The sequence below is a fragment of the Lissotriton vulgaris genome, chromosome 6 (assembly GCF_964263255.1).
Source record: "Lissotriton vulgaris chromosome 6, aLisVul1.2, whole genome shotgun sequence".
Classification (NCBI taxonomy): domain Eukaryota; kingdom Metazoa; phylum Chordata; class Amphibia; order Caudata; family Salamandridae; genus Lissotriton; species Lissotriton vulgaris.
The window spans coordinates 1,925,312,609-1,925,332,741 of NC_141694.1; the positions used below are offsets into that span (position 1 = coordinate 1,925,312,609).

Genomic DNA, 20,133 nt, shown 5'->3' on the forward strand with positions numbered 1-20,133 from the left:
ATCGCAGCATGGCATGCCTGAGGACAGGATCCAGGCGGTGGGCAGATGGCGCTCCAGGGCGTACAAGTCATACATACGCCCTCACCTCGTATAAAAAAAAAAAGGGGGGAGAAGGGGAGGCAGTCACTTTGGGTTGTCGCACGGCAGGGTGCTTGCTCCTCAACCACACCCGGTGCGCAGCAGGCCACCTTAGCAGAATGCTTTCTCTCGACAGGGGGACGCCCGCGGCTGGTCTGGGTGGTGGGACATTCATTCGTGTCCCGAATGGAGTCTTGGTGGCGGCAATCGGGTCACAGCGCAAGCAGGCCCAAATCGACGTACATCCGCTGGATAGGGCAGCCGGGTATGAGATGGGAGCAGCTACTGCCAATGCTGGACGGCCTCATGGCAGACTCGGCGTGGCTGCCTGACGTCCTGATCATTCACCTTGGGGGCAACGACCTGACCCGACTAGGGCGAAAAGCAGTCGGGCAGGCCATTCAAAAGGACCTCACCAAAGCAGCAGCATGGCTGGGCCCCACGACGGTAGTCTGGTCCGAAATGATCAGCAGGAGCCATTGGAGAGGTGCCGACTCCAACAAAGCCGTAGATAATGCGAGGAGAAAATTAAATATCGCAATGCACAAATTCTGCTACGCCAATGGCCTGGAATCAATCCGGCACAGCCTCATCCACCCGGGCCGCCCGGAACTTTATGGTCAAGACGGGGTGCATCTCTCCAAAAAGGGGATGAAGGTATTCTGGGATAACTTGTGGGGTGCAATGGCACTCGCAGGTTGTACTTAAAAAAAAAAAAAGGGGGGAGCTGCGAACCAGGTGCAGGGGGGGAGCCGCAGAAAGACGTGAGCCTCCCTGCGGCGGGGCGGAAATCCTACACTGGTTGGCTAAGGAAACACACCGGCGGGCGGTGTGTAGGAGGATGGCCACTCACTTTTGAATGCCGCACGGCAGGGTGAGGTGGCTGCATAAAGGAGGGGAGTAACAGGAGGAGACGGTACTCGCGGCCCAGACCCGGCCGGACGGCAGGGCGCAAATGGTAGCGAGCTGGGGACCTAACTCCCGACAGATAAGCTCCCCTCCGCAACACGCAAAGGCGTGGGCAACCAACCACTGGAGCACCAATAGACTGTCAACGAACTGGTTTGTGTACAAGTCCCATTTTCGAACTGAGGAGTGCACAAAAAGACTGACACCTGTTATCACAAGATGGTGTCATAATTTGTAATGTGACATGTATGATTGATGGGTACAGTTCGCAAAATGGAAGATTGCTTAAAAAACCAGTTTGTGTTATTAATATGTCTTTGGTTATTAATAAACTGCGGACAACAACGACCACCACTAATACCAGGTATTGTTGGCTGACATTATTTCCCATCATTGGCAACAGCAGGATGCGGGGCCGGTAAGTGATGTATGCTTGGGTTCCCCACGGAATAGGCACATGCGAGGGTTATGTTCTACAGATAAGTGTGAATGCGTGGCTTGTTATCTTCATGATCTTTTCTTTTTATTTAATGCATTTTTATGTAGCGCGGACTTTATCCGAAGGTGATTGCAGAACAACTTCCTCAGCACCGATCAGCCTCCCCAAGTGAGCTCCGTCGATATCTTGCAGACAGGATGCTGTGGTACAATTGTATCAGCAACTCCTGGCACATACTTTTAGTAGGGGGCTCACTTGTGCGAATTTAATTACGTGTTACCATAGTGACTACATATCAGCCACTATGTCTGTTTTCCTTCTCTCACTTCATGGTGCTGCTGTACGCTAACATTTATTCTAGTCAGGATTTAATTTCACCAGTGAAATGGGTTTCAAAACTTAGAAACAGATGCACTGGTGAAGTGCCACCGCGTGCTGCGCGCAGCCTGCTGTTTCCTTTAGCAACCTGGGGAGGTGCATTAGAAGAGCCAGGAGTACAGCGAGGAATCTGTACACCATTATAAGAGAAGGGTTGGAATTGTCTGTATGACTGCAGAACGCCATGCAAACTTTTTTACTGTCTTTTTGTGCTTGGCTGAAAGTCAACATATGCACACCCCTGGCTCCGCCCACTGATCCAATCTTCGGTTATTCCCGCCCCCTGATTCTCCACCCACAGTTCCCCTATTTTTTTTCCCCACTTCGACCACTGGAGTCAGTTCCGTCGTTCTTGTGAAGTTAGCATTTCAAAAGCTTGGGTGGGCATGGAGCGGCACCCCCCAGAAACAGTAAGCTATACCAGGACCGTTGGTGTCCAGATATTTTATGATTGGCCAGTTTAAAGGGGATTGAGCGGTTCTGATTGGTTCACCACAGCATGAACAATATTTTGTCACAGCCACTGCAAACTCAGGGACATGGTCTCGGCATCGTGAACATTCATTAAAACAAATACATGAGGGCAGGGCGAGTATACCCTGAGAGCCCGGGAGCATGTGTTGGGGGGGGGGGGGGGAGGGGGGGGGCACAAAGACCCCCTTCATTGGCTGGCCTCAGTTTGGACAACAGTCCGTGGCAGCCCTTACAGCCCCCGGGGCAGGCACCCTACTGAATGAAGGTAGTGAAAGCCAGGCTTGGAGGGTCAAACAGATTCACCTATATGAAGGCATTCTATATTTATTCACAGTATGCGTTGTGTGTTGGTGGTACCATACTAATTGTAGGACCTGTGGCGTGTCTTGAGGTGATTTTACCCTGTGTAAAATGTTGATCCGCTGCTGATCTGATGTTTCCTCTCGTGATTTCCTCAGCCTTGTGGGAGTGAGGGTCAGGGTTCCCTCTAGTTGTATTCCTCTGTGTGCGGCGGTGCAGGGTCTCTGTGCGCCAAGGAACTGAAGGGCTTCGAAGCGCTGCGCTCCGCAATATCAACCTGCGGCATTTACTGCTCAAAACTCGTGTTTACAACAAGAGTGAACGCTAGTGCATTGTACACACAGGGCTCTGCTCCATAGGGGCTTGACACAGTTTCCAATGTAGACAAAAACCATCACAACATGAGGTGTTGACTCTGGTGGCAGCTAAATCTCAAATTTGACAAAGGCCGGCTCAGGGTTGATCCAAGCACCCTGAAGTTTGAGAGAGCCGCCATTAGGACAGAAGTGGCATTCTGGCGGGAACCGGACTGGACTCCCAGTGTAATATGCTGAAATGCGTGCCTGGGTAATATCCCGGCACACAAACACTGAGCAGCGCCCCCGGGCGGTCTGCTTTCCTTTCCGAGCCGGAATCTGCAGGCGGTGAAGGGGCCTTCTCAATTACAATTCCAGCCAGGGCCAAACCAAAAGCTTCATTTAAAGAGCACCGAGCCCACCTTTCGTTCATGAAGGATCCTGGATGGAAGCCATCCAGAGCCTCACACCGAGAGGCCAATCCAATGGAGGAGAAACAAACACACAGCCCCTCACTTCACAAGCCAGGTACTTAAAAGAAACATTTCAGGCTGTTTTTTGGCTTTGTTTACCCCTTACATGTAAGCTATGTGCATGTATTGTAAGCAGGTGGGCATTGTGTATTAGGAATACATAGCTGAGAGAAACGAACAATCAGGATTGAAAATGTGACAGTGCTTGGGGTTGTCTGTACTTATAAGACTGTATTACTACCAAGAAACCGTTTTTAGCAGCCGGATATGAAACATTGACAACGTTTGCAAGAGGGTTCTAATCTCGACCCTTGACTTGCAGTTTGCAAGCAGCTGCTGCTGCTCATTAATAGCTCACTGTGCTATATTAGAAGGATTGCAATACATGACCTGCAAAGAATTTATTTATTTATGATATTTATAAAGCGCTTGCAAATACCCGTAGGCGTCTCGGCGCTAGAAATGCAAGTGTTGTCTCACCCTGATCAGGAAGTGCGGAGATGTAAATTACTGGTTAAATAGCCACGTTTTCAGTTTTTTTTCTAAACTGAAGGAGCGAAGGGCATGTTTTTATGTGGATTGGAAGGGTGTTCCAGAGTCTAGGGGCCGCAATTGAGAAGCGGCGATCACCCCAAGAAGCTGTTCGGCTACGTTGCACCACTAGTTGGTTGAGTGAGGTGGATCGGAGGGTTCTCGATGGGTTGTAGGGTATCAATTGATTTTTAAGGAAACGAGGTCCTTGATCCTGTAATGTCTTGTAGACTGTGCATAGAGCTTTGAATTTCACCCTGTTGTGAATGGACAGCCAATGATAATTTTTCAAAGTATCTGAGATAGGTGCAAATTTGGGTCTTTTTGATAGTACGCGAGCGGCCGCATTCTGCACGGTCTGTAGTTTTTTAATAACTCTGCTCTGAGCATTGAGCAGCAGACCGTTGCAATAATCTAGTGATGTCAAGACTAGAGAGGTGACTAGCGTTTTGGCTGCTGAGTCTGGTAGATACGGTATGATTTTTCTTACCGTTCTAAGTTTGAAATGGGCGTTGGCTGCCACCTTATTTGCATGGGCCATGAAGTTCAGCTGGTCATCAAAAGTAACACCTAGGTTTCTGACTTTGACCGTAGGGGAGGGAGGTGTACCTAAGGCCGATGGCCACCAATCGGCAGACCAGGCTGGTGAGAGATTGCCAAAGATAACCACCTCCGTTTTATCGGAATTAAGCTTCAGGCAATTCCTTGCCATCCACTCACCGATAGTGATCATCCCGGTTTTAAATCTCTCTGCAACCCTCTGTCCATCACCCTTTATTGCCAGCACCAGCTGGGTGTCGTCAGCGTATGAGGTTAGGCTCATCCCATGTGCTTTGATGACATTAGCAAGGTCCGACACATATATATTAAATAGTGTCGGACTTAGGGACGAGCCTTGGGGAACCCCACACGGTAACGATAACTCAGCTGACTGGAAGGGACCCAGTGTAACCGCCTGGGTTCTATTGGCTAGAAAGGAGGCGAGTAAGTCCCTAGCAGTGAGCTGAATGCCCATCCTCTCGACACGGTCGACCAAGATCTTGTGGTCGACCGTGTCGAAAGCTGCTGAGAGATCCAAGAGAACCAACAAAGCAGTTCCTCCTTGATCGCGGATGACTCTTATGTCATCAGCTGCTTTTATAAGAGCGGTTTCTGTGCCATGGTTTTTACGGAAACCGAACTGTGTATCATCCAGTAAATTGTGTTTTTCTATGTAGGCTGATAGCTGCTGATTCATAGCCTTTTCTAGAACCTTGGCTAAGAAAGGGAGGCTTGCTATAGGGCGATAGTTTTTTAATTCGCCTTTATCTGAGCCGGGTTTTTTGAGCAGGGGTTTAATCAACGTGTTTTTTAATCGATCAGGGTAAATTCCAGATGTCAATACTGTATTGCAGACAGCAGTGATAATGGGAATGACTGTGTCCGGTACAGTAGCGAGCACAGAAGTCGAGCATGGGTCCAGAGCAGAGTCAGCTTTGATCGTTTTAACTATACTCTTAATTTGGTCAGTGGTAAGGGGACTAAAACAAGTCATGGAATTTTTGGGAATAGAAATAGAGGTTATGGCATTACTGCTGGTCTGGTCTGAGCTGAAGGCTTGGTAGATGTCATTAACCTTTGCATAAAAGAACTCCGATAATGCATCACATAAAGCTTGTGAAGGGAGAGGATTAAGATCCGGGGAGTCTCCAGCGAGGGTTTTAGCAATGTCAAATAACTGTTTACTGGAATTTTTCGCAGTTTCTATCTGGCGTGTGAAAAAGTCTTTCTTAGCTGCTATTATCATAGCTTTGTAAGTGGCAAGGGCTTTTTTATAATTTTCCTTATTTTCACTGTCATACGTTCTTCGCCAGTGTCTTTCCCTGTTCCTGGTTAACTGTTTTTGAATTTTTAGTTCTGTTGTATACCACTGAGCTTTAGGCGCATTTCTATTCTTCGAGAATGATTTAGTGGGTGCCAGCTGGGTCGTGGCTTCACCCAACCACTTTTGATTAGTAGCGGTGTTAGGATCCGTGGATAGTTCTGGGATTGTGGAATTAAGAAGCAGCGTTAAGTCATTGGGGTTGATGTCCTTCCAAGCTTTAAACGTACCCTTTTTCGCTGGGACCACTTTTTTTCTCTGTGAACCTTTAATTGTAAGTCTGCTAAAGATGGCTGAATGGTCTGTCCAGGTCATAGGGAGAACTGAGGTGATACACAGTCCTTCCACATTTGTAAAAATTCCATCCAACGTGTGGCCTGCCTGATGGGTGGGGGTCGAGACCAATTGTCTGAGTCCCATTATATCTAGGTCTGATGGAAGGGCTGAAGTATCCCTGTCACCAAGGAGCTCCAGATGGAAGCACTTTCGTTGAAAGCAAAACAATTTAGCTATCTACATAACATACACATCTGTGATCTAAATGTAACACGACGTACTTTGCAGGAGACACACTAACAATCTATGCAACATTGAGACACAACTCAGATCCCTCCAGCAACTGCATTGACCCCCAAAGTTATCTTACTATCGTTATTATTATTATTATTATTCCTGAGATGTGTTAGGCTAGTAACTATCTCTGTAGAAGACGCCTGAACCGCAAAAGATCATTGATAATTCACCCTTGGTGACCAATACAGCTCTACAGATTAACTGCCACGTGTGCTCTTGCTGCTAATTTCTTCGCAGCAGAGTTTTAAAAAAAAGTAAATGTATACATTGACTGCACCCGCCTTCCTTTAGACACGCCTTGCCTACCAATGTATGTGGTTTTCTAATTCCAGCACTGAATCAATTAGGTTTTTGTGGGGGTTGCATGGTGAATTCGCAGAGAAATACATGCTGTGGTAAGATCGGCCCCTGCAGGATGACAGCCTGCCCAGCCCTTCGCTCCCCTCCCTCCGGCGGCACCAAATGTAAACTGCAATACTTGGAAGGGGTCGCGCTACTATTTGTGTTTCTGCCCAGCCTTCGGTTTCCAAACATATAGATATGAACAGGGCTTGAAATGGGAAAAAATACCTGCGGTGCCCTTTAAAATGAGCTCGAGGTGGAGTGAGGGGGCGGGGCTAGGGGCGGGGCTAAAGGCAAGGCCTGATGATACTTCAAGACTTCTATGTTAGTTGCAGCTCACACCAAAACACATGAGAAATGTGTTTATATAAACAAAGCAAGTTAACTCATGACACAAAATGAAAGAGAAATGCTGTAATATGTGAACATTTCCCTTAGTTGCAATAGATGCTCCTTCTTAATGCCAGACCGTTAATTGCTGTTGTTTGGCACAAAACCATATACTTTTGAGCTTGTGAGTAGGAAACAACTGAGAATACCCCCACCTCGCACCAAAGCTCTTCTGGCTCAAAGCAAACGAAGCAACTCATCATGACCTCCCCCAGAAGATATCTCTGGTCTCTTCCATAGATCTATCCATTCATCCTTTCATCCTACCATTTACCTGCTGATGTCCACCATTCACCCTTTACATTCTGTCGTCTATTCAGTTTTTCATCCATCATTCCGTTTTCACCATTCCGTCTGTCCACCCTTCATATCCAAACCTATCCATTCATCCTTTCACTCATCCATCTCTTTATCCACCCTTTCGCTCATTCATCAATCCTTTCACTCATCTGTCCATCAACCCTTTCACTCCTTTATTCCATCTGCCCTTTCATTCCATCCACCCATTCACTCAATCCCTCCTTTCACTCATCCATCATCCACCCTTTCATTAACCCTCCCTCTCTTTCATTCATCCATCCAATCTTTCACTTATCCACCCATCATCCACCCTTTTATCCAATCATCCACACCCTTTCACCCAGCCATCCATGCTCTCACTCATCCATCCATCCATCTATTCATTCATCCATCCATCCATCTATTCATTCATCCATCCATAACATTTACACAATCAATACAAGGCTCATTGCCTCATCAGCTTCTCCATGAAAGTTGCGACTCGTGGTCCCTCGGAAACCGCTGTCATCTGACACTTGTTTGCACAAATGGGCAGGATGGTGTTGAATGTGATTGACAGCACAGGGCTGACCGGACCCTGCTCTGTCAAGCACAGCGTGATGGTGGGCACCGGACATTATTCACATGACCCCGCTGAAGAGCTCAGCGGGGGCTCAGATGGTTACTGCAGAAGCGGCGCCTCGGCTGCCAGACACACTTTCCACTCCGGCTCACCAGCACAGGCAGTGAGCCTTACTTCCCACGAGTACCGGTGCTCTCAACGGCAGTAGAGAAGTGCCGGTACTCAGAGTGATAAATCTGAGAAGTGCCGATACTCAGTACCGGTGAGTACCGGCCCATTTAAAGCGCTGGATATAATTAAAGCAGCGTAGCCGAGGAGCGCCTGGGGAGGGGCTTCAGTTTTAACAGCCCACGAGCTGTGAACATCTTTGGAATGGAAATCTGTTAACAAACATCACGTGGAGAGAATACGATAGGCCTGCCTTCAAAATTCAAGAAAGTGTATTCAGATTTTTGGGAAAGTGTTTATTAAAATTGAGTGTTAATAAACATGAACTGAGAACCATTCACTCACATGATTGAGTAGTTACTCGAACTGTGGATGATAAGCCACGCCCACCACAGTAAAGAATGGTCTGGACGATGCAGGCCACGCCCACCGCAGTAAACAATGGCATGGACGACGAAGGCCACGCCCACCGCAGTAAAGAATGGTCTGGACGATGCAGGCCACGCCCACCGCAGTAAACAATGGCATGGACGACGCAGGCCACGCCCACCACAGTAAAGAATGGTCTGGACAATGCAGGCCACGCCCACCTCAGTAAAGAATGTTCTGGACAATGCAGGCCAAGCCCACCGCAGAAAAGAATGGTATGGACTATGCAGGCCACGCCCACCGCAGCAAAGAATGATCTGGACTATGCAGGCCACGCCCACCGCAGTAAAGAATGGCATGGACGACGCAGGCCACACCCACAGCAACAAAGACTGGTCTGGACAATGCAGGCCACGCCCATGCAATAAAGAATGGTCTGGACTATGCAGGCCACGCCCACTGCAGTAAAGAATGGCATGGACGACGCAGGCCACGCCCACCGCAGCAAAGAATGGTCTGGACTATGCAGGCCACGCCCAGTGCAGTAAAAAATGGTCTGGACAATGCAGGTCACACCCACTGCAACAAACACTGGTCTGGACAATGCAGGCCACGCCCACCGCAATAAAGAATGGTCTGGACTATGCAGGCCACGCCCACAGCAGTAAAGAATGGCATGGACGACGCAGGCCACACCCACTGCAACAAACACTGGTCTGGACAATGCAGGCCATGCCCACCGCAATAAAGAATGGTCTGGACTATGCAGGCCACGCCCACAGCAGTAAAGAATGTTCTGGACAATGCAGGCAATGCCCACCGCAGTAAAGAATGGTCTGAACTATGCAGGCCACGCCCACCGCAGTAAAGAATGGTCTGGACAATGCATGCCACTCCCACGCAAAAAAGAATGGTCTGGACAATGCATGCCACTCCCACGTAGTAAAGAATGGTCTGGACTATGCAGGCCACGCCCACAGCAGTAAAGAATGGTCTGGACAATGCAGGCCACGCCCACCATAGTAAAGAATGGTCTGGACAATGCAGGCCACACCTACTCAGTAAATAATTATCTGGTTGATGCAGGCCACGCCCACGCAATAAAGAATAGTCTGGACAATGCATGCCACTCCCACATAGGAAAGAACGGTCTGGTCAATGCAGGCCACTCCCACGCAATAAAGAATGGTCTGGACAATGCAGGCCACGCCCACCGCAGTAAAGAATGGTCTGAACTAAGCAGGCACTTCCACCGCAATAAAGAATGGTCTGGACAATGCAGGCCACGCCCACCTCAGTAAAGAATGTTCTGGACAATGCAGGCCACGCCCACCGCAGCAAAGAATGGTCTGGACTATGCAGGCCACGCCCACTGCAGTAAAGAATGGCATGGACGACGCAGGCCACGCCCACCGCAGTAAAGAATGGTCTGGACAATGCAGGTCACGCCCACCGCAGCAAAGAATGGTCTGGACTATGCAGGCCACGCCCACTGCAGTAAAGAATGGCATGGACGACGCAGGCCACACCCACTGCAACAAACACTGGTCTGGACAATGCAGGCCACGCCCACCGCAATAAAGAATGGTCTGGACAATGCAGGCCACTCCCACGTAGTAAAGAATGGTCTGGACTATGCAGGCCACGCCCACAGCAGTAAAGAATGTTCTGGACAATGCAGGCAACGCCCACTGCAGTAAAGAATGGTCTGGACAATGCATGCCACTCCCACGCAAAAAAGAATGGTCTGGACAATGCATGCCACTTCCACGTAGTAAAGAATGGTCTGGACAATGCAGGCCACGCCCACCATAGTAAAGAATGGTCTGGACAATGCAGGCCACACCTACTCAGTAAAGAATGATCTGGTTGATGCAGGCCACGCCCACACAATAAAGAATAGTCTGGACAATGCAGGCCACGCCCACAGCAGTAAAGAATGGTCTGGACAATGCAGGCCACACCTACTCAGTAAAGAATGATCTGGTTGATGCAGGCCACGCCCACACAATAAAGAATAGTCTGGACAATGCAGGCCACGCCCACAGCAGTAAAGAATGGTCTGGACAATGCAGGCCACGCCCACCATAGTAAAGAATGGTCTGGACAATGCAGGCCACGACCACCGCAGCAAAGAATGGTCTGGACTATGCAGGCCACGCCCACCGCAGTAAAGAATGGCATGGACGACGCAGGCCACACCCACCGCAACAAAGACTGGTCTGGACAATGCAGGCCACGCCCACCGCAGTAAAGAATGGTCTGGACAATGCAAGCCACTCCCACGTAGTAAAGAATGGTCTGGACAATGCATGCCACTCCCACGCAATAAAGAATGGTCTGGACAATGCAGGCCGCGCCCACCTCTGTAAAGAATGGTCTGGACAATGCAGGCCACTCCCACGCAATAAAGAATGGGCTGGACAATGCAGACCACGCCCACCTCAGTAAAGAATGGTCTGGACAATGCATGCCACTCCCACGCAATAAAGAATGGTCTGGACAATGCAGGCCACGCCCACCGCAATAATGAATGGTCTGGACAATGCAGGCCACGCCCACCGCAGTAAAGAATGGTCTGGATAATGCAGGCCACGCCCACCATAGTAAAGAATGGTCTGGACAATGCAGGCCACGCCCACCGCAGCAAAGAATGGTCTGGACTATGCAGGCCACGCCCACCGCAGTAAAGAATGGCATGGACGACGCAGGCCACACCCACCGCAACAAAGACTGGTCTGGACAATGCAGGCCACGCCCACCGCAGTAAAGAATGGTCTGGACAATGCATGCCACTCCCACGTAGTAAAGAACGGTCTGGTCAATGCAGGCCACACCTACTCAGTAAAGAATGGTCTGGACAATGCATGCCACTCCCACGCAATAAAGAATGGCCTGGACAATGCCGGCCACTCCCACGTAGTAAAGAATGGTCTGGACAATGCATGCCACTCCCACGCAATAAAGAATGGTCTGGACAATGCAGGCCGCGCCCACCTCTGTAAAGAATGGTCTGGACAATGCATGCCACTCCCACGCAATAAAGAATGGGCTGGACAATGCAGACCACGCCCACCTCAGTAAAGAATGGTCTGGACAATGCAGGCCACTCCCACGCAATAAAGAATGGGCTGGACAATGCAGACCACGCCCACCTCAGTAAAGAATGGTCTGTACAATGCATGCCACTCCCACGCAATAAAGAATGGTCTGGACAATGCAGGCCACGCCCACCGCAGTAAAGAATGGTCTGGTCAATGCAGGCCACGCCCACCGCAGTAAAGAATGGTCTGAACTATGCAGGCCACGCCCACTGCAGTAACGAATGGTCTGGACAATGCAGGCCACGCCCACCGCAGCAAAGAATGGTCTGAACTATGCAGGCCACGCCCACTGCAGTAACGAATGGTCTGGACAATGCATCTATTCTCACCTTGTGGCTGCCCCCAAAGGCCGCTGCTGTCACTGATTAGTTTATTCTCAGTTTTATGTAGCGCAAGGGCATTGGGGCACCTACATGAGCACTTGTTACATTACACATGGACGCATTCATTCATTACAGGCGCTCAGGGATGACGTGATTTGGCCAAAGTGACAGGATACTGAAACTGTACAGCCAACATTTTTTTCAAACTTTTCCTGGGGGTGACCGCTGCCTCTCTCCGCCTCAGTGTCACAGGGAGAGAGGGGGAAAGTTGCACGTGCACAGTCCAGTTTGCGTCATCTATCCATAATTCCCACCGCCCCTGGGTTTGCTGTTCTGGTCAGTGCAGCGTCCCTATTTCTACCTCTATTCATTCTCCCTACCCATTTTCTCAGATGCTTAACAGTAAAAGTTTCGGCAGTCAAATATTGAGTTTAATACGGGTTGGCCACCCATACTTGCTCCAATGCCTGGGTGTCAGGGGAAGCCCTGCCGGCAACCCTTGCCAACGCACTTTGTGCGCAGTGGTGGTTGGATCCCCACAGAGGGCCACCTGTGGAGGAATGGTTGCAGGCCAACGGCCAACCTGCGCTGTTCAGGGCCAGAGGGTGTCTGCAGTGAGGGCTGGGCGCCAGTGCAGGGCTGGGCATGGGGTCTTGCCAAGAGGGCAGCCCTGTGGCCACCACCCCTGCGGCCCATGGCCTAAAGCCTTGCGCAGCGAGGTGGGGCATATGAGGTGGGTAGACGCACTGGGCCAATTTAGAATATGATCAAACAATCCCACAGTTTCACTGAAAAGAACAAAGGTTAAAGTGATGCATGTGTGTTGTTGAAATGAGACAAGAACTATGTAAACAAAAACACAAACAAACACTGAAGTACACCAGCTGTAGTTTCTCAAATACCTAGAACTTGAGCTCCCAGCATGCGCAGCTTATGTATGTGTCATATGTCTGGAGCCTGTAACTTGTGGTGAAAGGCACTAACTTAGGTAAACATCACATTTTCAACTATTGGACAAGCAAGAGGTAGCCTGAAGGCCTGATTCAGAAAGGCAAAGTAAGACCAAAGGTCGAAGTTTAGACCTGAAGTGTAACTAACACCTAAAGCACAACTTTAGACCTTTGCACCTCGCAATACCAGTAACCCCACCTCAACTACTAGCGTTACATTCGAGCTGTGCGCCACCTCCTAAAAACCCTTTTCTATCCCATACAACTTTAGACCTGTAGTCGAACTTTACACTTGAAGTCTAAGTTTAGACCAAAAGTCAAACTTTACTACGTTTCGGTATTCACAAAGGAAAGTCACTACTAGTAACTTTGCTGCCAGTATGTTTGCTAGTAGTAAGTAACTTTACTACTTGTACGTTTACTAGTATTAAACCTACTATTACTAACTTACCTTTGTGATATCGAAAACATGTATAGTTAGACTTTTGGTCTAAACTTAGACTTTTGGTCTAATGTCACCTTCGTGAAACAGGCCCAGAGTGTTTACAATTGCTGGTCCTCAATTCTCCTATACAAGGGGGGGGGGATAGGAACTCGGTCCGACACGCCGACACACTTGAACCCTCCATCCCACACAACATACCATAACACATGCAAAAAAAACACAGGCATCACACATTTCAACAGATCAGTGGCTGATAGTTGGAAAATGGACTTTTGGACACAGTATCCAGCAAGCTAGACCCAAAGTACACAGAAGGTCTGGACATGTCATCTCACTGTACCTGAAAGGGCTCTGCCTTCTCCACATGGACACCGAGCCCTAGGAAAAGAAATAAACAAGAGCATGTTGGCCAGTAAAGTCACGCAACGAACACATCTCTGGTCACCTTAAAGACCTCCACTGGCTACCCGTCAATAAGAGGATCACTTTCTGACTGCTAACCCACGCACACAAATCACTCTACGACATCGGACCAGATTGCCTCAACTCTCGACTGTCCTTCTACACCCCCTCCCGCCAACTACGTTCTTCCAGCCAAGCCCTCGCCACTGTACCCCGCATCAACAAGACCACCTTGGGAGGCAGATCCTTTTCATACCTGGCTGCTAAAACATGGAACTCACTCCCCGCTTACCTTCGCCTCACCCAGAACCACCTAGCGTTCAGAAAGCAGCTTAAAACGTGGATATTTGACAAATAATCCTCCTCCCCTTCCTAAGCGCCTTGAAACCCTCTGGGTATGTAGTGCGCTATACAAATTTTATGACTTGACTTGACTTGACCCACCAGCAGCCCTCACAGACACCTTCCTTCTATACCCTCTGTGGCCCAGGTTCACCATGTGCAAAAAGGCTAAAAACCAGTACATTTAAATGTGTTTACTTCTCCTGTCCAAACCCTGGGCTACTGTTCAGCAAAAAAGACAAAGGTTATAGGTGAGTGCCATCTTGAGCCATTGTCAGCTAGATCAGATGATTGACACGCGCTACAGGTCCTGGTGAAGTGTCTGGCATGAAACCACGTGTTCTGGCAAAGGCTCCTGGAGCTGCTAACATCAGGCAAGGACACCAGGGGAGGCAGAGTACCTGGACATGACAGAAGCATGACTTGCAAGAGGCCCCAGTTAGAAGATCAGCATCTACTGGTAAAGACTCCAAGTAAAGACAGCCTGACATGGCATCAGCATCTACTGGCAAAGACTCCAGGGAAAGACAGCCTGACATTGCGTCAGCATCTACTGGCAAAGACTCCAGGTAAAGACAGACTGACAAAGCATCAGCATCTACTGGCAAAGACTCCAGGTAAAGACAACCTGACATGGCATCAGCATCTACTGGCAAAGACTCCAGGTAAAGACAGCCTGACGTGGCGTCAGCATCTACTAGCGAAGACTCCAGGTAAAGACAGTCTGACCTGGCGTCAGCATCTACTGGCAAAGACCCAAGGTAAAGACAGCCTGAAGTGGCGTCAGCATCTACTGTCAAAGACTCCTGGTAAAGACAGCCTGACATGGCATCAGCATCTACTGTCAAAGACTCTAGGTAAAGAAATCCTGACGTGGCGTCAGCATCTACTGGCAAAGACTCCAGGGAAAGACAGCCTGACATGGCGTCAGCATCTACGGGCAAAGACTCCTGGTAAAGAGACATGGCATCAGCATCTACTGGCAAAGACTCCAAGTAAAGACAGACTGACATGGCATCAGCATCTACTAGCAAAGACTCCAGGTAAAGACCGCCTGACATGATATCAGCATCTACTGTCAAAGACTCCTGGTAAAGACAGCCTGACGTGGCGTCAGCATCTACTGGCGAAGACTCCAGGTAAAGACAACCTGACGTGGCGTCAGCATCTACTGGCAAAGACTCCAGGGAAAGACAGCCTGACATGGCGTCAGCATCTACTGTCAAAGACTCCTGGTAAAGACAGCCTGACATGGTATCAGCATCTACTGGCAAACACCCAAGGAAAAGAAAGCCTGACAAGATATCAGCATCTACTGGCAAAGACTCCAGGTAAAGACAGACTGACATGGCGTCAGCATCTTCTGGCAAAGACTCCAGGTAAAGACAGCCTGACATGGCGTCAGCATCTTCTGGCAAAGACTCCATGTAAAGACAGCGTGACATGGCGTCAGCATCTACTGGCAAAGACTCAATGTAAAGACAGCTTGACATGGCATCAGCATCTACTGGCAAAGACTCCAGGTAAAGACAGACTGACAAAGCATCAGTATCTACTGTCAAAGACTCCAGGTAAAGACATTCTGACATGGCATCAGCATCTACTGGCAAAGACTCCAGGTAAAGACAGCCTGACATGGCGTCAGCATCTACTGGCCACGACTCCAGGTAAAGACAGACTGACAAAGCATCAGTATCTACTGTCAAAGACTCCAGGTAAAGACAGCCTGACAAAGCATCAGCATCTACTGGCAAAGACTCCAGGTAAAGACAGCCTGGCATGGCGTCAGCATCTACTGGCAAAGACTCCAGGTAAAGACAGCCTGACATGGCGTCAGCATCTACTGGCAAAGACTCCAGGTAAAGACAGCCTGACATGGCACCAGCATCTACTGGCAAAGACTCCAGGTAAAGACAGCTTGACATGGCGCCAGCATCTTCTGGCAAAGACTCCAGGTAAAGACAGCCTGACATGGCGTCAGCATCTACTGGCAAAGACTCCAGGTAAAGACAGACTGACATGGCGTCAGCATCTACTGGCAAAGACTCCAGGTAAAGACAGCCTGACATGGCACCAGCATCTACTGGCAAAGACTCCAGGTAAAGACAGCCTGACATGGCGTCAGCATCTACTGGCAAAGACTCCAGGTAAAGACAGCCTGACATGGCATCAGCATCTACTGGCAAAGACTCCAGGTAAAGACAGCTTGACATGGCGCCAGCATCTTCTGGCAAAGACTCCAGGTAAAGACAGCCTGACATGGCGTCAGCATCTACTGGCAAAGACTCCAGGTAAAGACAGACTGACATGGCGTCAGCATCTACTGGCAAAGACTCCAGGTAAAGACAGCCTGACATGGCGTCAGCATCTACTGGTAAAGACTCCTGGTAAAGACAGCCTGACATGGCGCCAGCATCTACTGGCAAAGACTCCAGGTAAAGACAACCTGACATGGCACCAGCATCTACTGGCAAAGACTCCAGGTAAAGACAGCCTGACATGGCATCAGCATCTACGGGCAAAGACTCCTGGTAAAGACAGCCTGACATGACATCAGCATCTACTGGCAAAGATTCAAGGTAAAGACAGCCTGACATGACATCAGCATCTACTGGCAAAGATTCAAGGTAAAGACAGCCTGACATGACATCAGCATCTACTGGCAAAGACTCCATGTAAAGACAGCCTGACATGATGTGGCGTCAGCATCTACTGTCAAAGACTCCAGGTAAAGACAGCCTGGCATGGCATCAGCATCTACTGGCAAAGACTCCAGGTAAAGACAGCCTGACATGGAATCAGCATCTACTGGCAAAGACTCCAGGTAAAGACAACCTGACATGGCACCAGCATCTACTGGCAAAGACTCCAGGTAAAGACAACCTGACATGGCGCCAGCATCTACTGGCAAAGACTCCAGGTAAAGACAGCCTGGCATGGCGTCAGCATCTTCTGGCAAAGACTCCAGGTAAAGACAGCCTGACATGGCGCCAGCATCTACTGGCAAAGACTCCTGGTAAAGACAGCCTGACATGGCGTCAGCATCTACTGGCAAAGACTCCAGGTAAAGACAGCCTGGCATGCTGCCAGCTTCTACTGGCAAAGACTCTAGGTAAAGACAGCCTGACACGATGTGGCGTCAGCATCTACTAGCAAAGACTCCAGGTAAAGACAGCCTGACATGGCGTCAGCATCTACTGGCAAAGACTCCAGGTAAAGACAGCCTGACATGCTGCCAGCTTCTACTGGCAAAGACTCTAGGTAAAGACAGCCTGACACGATGTGGCGTCAGCATCTACTAGCAAAGACTCCAGGTAAAAACAACCTGACATGGCATCAGCATCTACTGGCAAAGACTCCAGGTAAAGACAGCCTGACATGGCATCAGCATCTACTGGCAAAGACTCCAGGTAAAGACAGCTTGACATGGCATCAGCATCTACTGGCAAAGACTCCAGGTAAAGACAGCCTGACATGGCATCAGCATCTACTGGCAAAGACTCCAGGTAAAGACATCTTGACATGGCATCAGCATCTACTGGCAAAGACTCCAGGTAAAGACAACCTGACGTGGCGTCAGCATCTACTGGCAAAGACTCCAGGTAAAGACAGCCTGGCATGGCGTCAGCATCTACTGGCAAAGACTCCAGGTAAAGACATCTTGACATGGCATAAGCATCTACGGGCAAAGACTCCAGGTAAAGACAGCCTGGCATGGCGTCAGCATCTACTGGCAAAGACTCCATGTAAAGACAGCCTGACATGGCATCAGCATCTACTGGCAAAGACTCCAGGTAAAGACAACCTGACGTGGCGTCAGCATCTACTGGCAAAGACTCCTGGTAAAGACAGCCTGGCATGGCATCAGCATCTACTGTCAAAGACTCCAGGTAAAGACAGCCTGACGTGGAGACAGCATCTTCTGGCAAAGACTCCTGGTAAAGACAGCCTGACGTGGTGTCAGCATCTACTGGCGAAGACTCCAGGTAAAGACAACCTGACGTGGCGTCAGCATCTACTGGCAAAGACTCCAGGTAAAGACAGCCTGACATGGCACCAGCATCTACCAGCAAAGACTCCAGGGAAAGACAGCTTGACATGGCATCAGCATCTACTGGCAAAGACTCCAGGTAAAGACAGACTGACAAAGCATCAGCATCTACTGCCAAAGACTCCAGGTAAAGACAGCCTGACATGGCATCAGCATCTACTAGCAAAGACTCCAGGTAAAGACAGCCTGGCATGGCATCAGCATCTACTGGCAAAGACTCCAGGTAAAGACAGCCTGACTTGGCGTCAGCATCTACTGGCAAAGACTCCAGGTAAAGACAGCCTGACAAGATATCAGCATCTACTAGCAAAGACTCCAGGTAAAGACAGCCTGACATGGCACCAGCATCTACTGTCAAAGACTCCAGGTAAAGACAGCCTGACATGGCATCAGCATCTACTGGGAAAGACTCCAGGGAAAGACAGCTTGACATGGCGCCAGCATCTACCAGCAAAGACTCCTGGTAAAGACAGCCTGACATGGCATCAGCATCTACTGTCAAAGACTCCAGGTAAATACAGCCTGACAAGATATCAGCATCTACTAGCAAAGACTCCAGGTAAAGACCGCCTGACATGATATCAGCATCTACTGTCAAAGACTCCTGGTAAAGACAGCCTGACGTGGAGCCAGCATCTTCTGGCAAAGACTCCAGGTAAAGACAACCTGACGTGGCGTCAGCATCTACTGGCAAAGACTCCATGGAAAGACAGCCTGACATGGCATCAGCATCTACTGGGAAAGACTCCAGGTAAAGACAGCCTGACGTGGAGACAGCATCTTCTGGCAAAGACTCCAGGGAAAGACACCCTGACATGGCATCAGCATCTACTGTCAAAGACTCCAGGTAAAGACAGCCTGACATGGCATCAGCATCTACTGGCAAAGACTCCAGGTAAAGACAGCCTGACATGGCGTCAGCATCTACTGACAAAGACTCCAGGTAAAGACAACCTGACATGGTGTCAGCATCTACTGGCAAAGACTCCAGTTAAAGACAGCCTGACATGGCATCAGCATCTACTGGCAAAGACTCCAGGTAAAGACAGCCTGACATGGCGCCAGCATCTACTGGCAAAGACTCCTGGTAAAGACAGCCTGACATGGCGTCAGCATCTACTGGCAAAGACTTCAGGTAAAGACAGCCTGACATGGCGCCAGCATCTACTGGCAAAGACTCCAGGTAAAGACAGCCTGACATGGCGCCAGCATCTACTGGCAAAGACTCCAGGGAAAGACAGCCTGACATGATGTGGCGTCAGCATCTACTGGCAAAGACTCCAGGTAAAGACAGCCTGACATGGCGTCAGCATCTACTGGCAAAGACTCTAGGTAAAGACAGCCTGACACGATGTGGCGTCAGCATCTACTAGCAAAGACTCCAGGTAAAAACAGCCTGCCATGGCATCAGCATCTACTGGCAAAGACTCCATGTAAAGACAGCCTGACATGATGTGGCGTCAGCATCTACTGTCAAAGACTCCAGGTAAAGACAGCCTGGCATGGCGTCAGCATCTACTGGCAAAGACTCTAGGTAAAGACAGCCTGACACGATGTGGCGTCAGCATCTACTAGCAAAGACTCCAGGTAAAAACAGCCTGACATGGCATCAGCATCTACTGGCAAAGAGTCAAGGTAAAGACAGCCTGACATGGAATCAGCATCTACTGGCAAAGAGTCCTGGTAAAGACAGCCTGACATAGAATCAGCATCTACTGGCAAAGAGTCCTGGTAAAGACAGCCTGACATGATGTGGCATCTACTGGCATAGACTCTAGTTGGAGAAGGAACATGTTGACATGACACCTGCATGTCTTCAGTGGGTCCTGACATGTTAATGCCTAATCAAGCATCTAGATAAACCACAACAAGAAACCATAATCAGTACATGTCATGCAACAATGACCTAAATTAGCACATGTGTATAATATTTGAAGTATCAAGTGTTTCACATCCACCACAACACAGTAACCTATCAGGGTGTGTGCATGAAGATACCACTACCCAAAGCAAAAACACCAGTCTTGTTAGGAGCAGTGCAGGCACTCCAATACACCGGCGCGTGTACGTGCA

The 20,133-nt window shown here is 49.3% G+C and overlaps 1 protein-coding gene across 1 annotated transcript in view; it reads right to left on the bottom strand.

Moving 5' to 3' along the window:
* The window catches only part of LOC147709941 (N-acetylneuraminylgalactosylglucosyl-glucoside beta-1,4-N- acetylgalactosaminyltransferase 2-like), a 704,718-nt gene that overhangs the window by 245,485 nt on the left and 439,100 nt on the right, over window positions 1-20,133 (bottom strand). Inside the window, exon 5 of the mRNA XM_086925570.1 lies at window positions 13,606-13,643. Within this exon, the coding sequence (XP_086781696.1) occupies window positions 13,606-13,643 (38 nt within the window). The remainder of the gene's footprint in view (window positions 1-13,605; window positions 13,644-20,133) is intronic.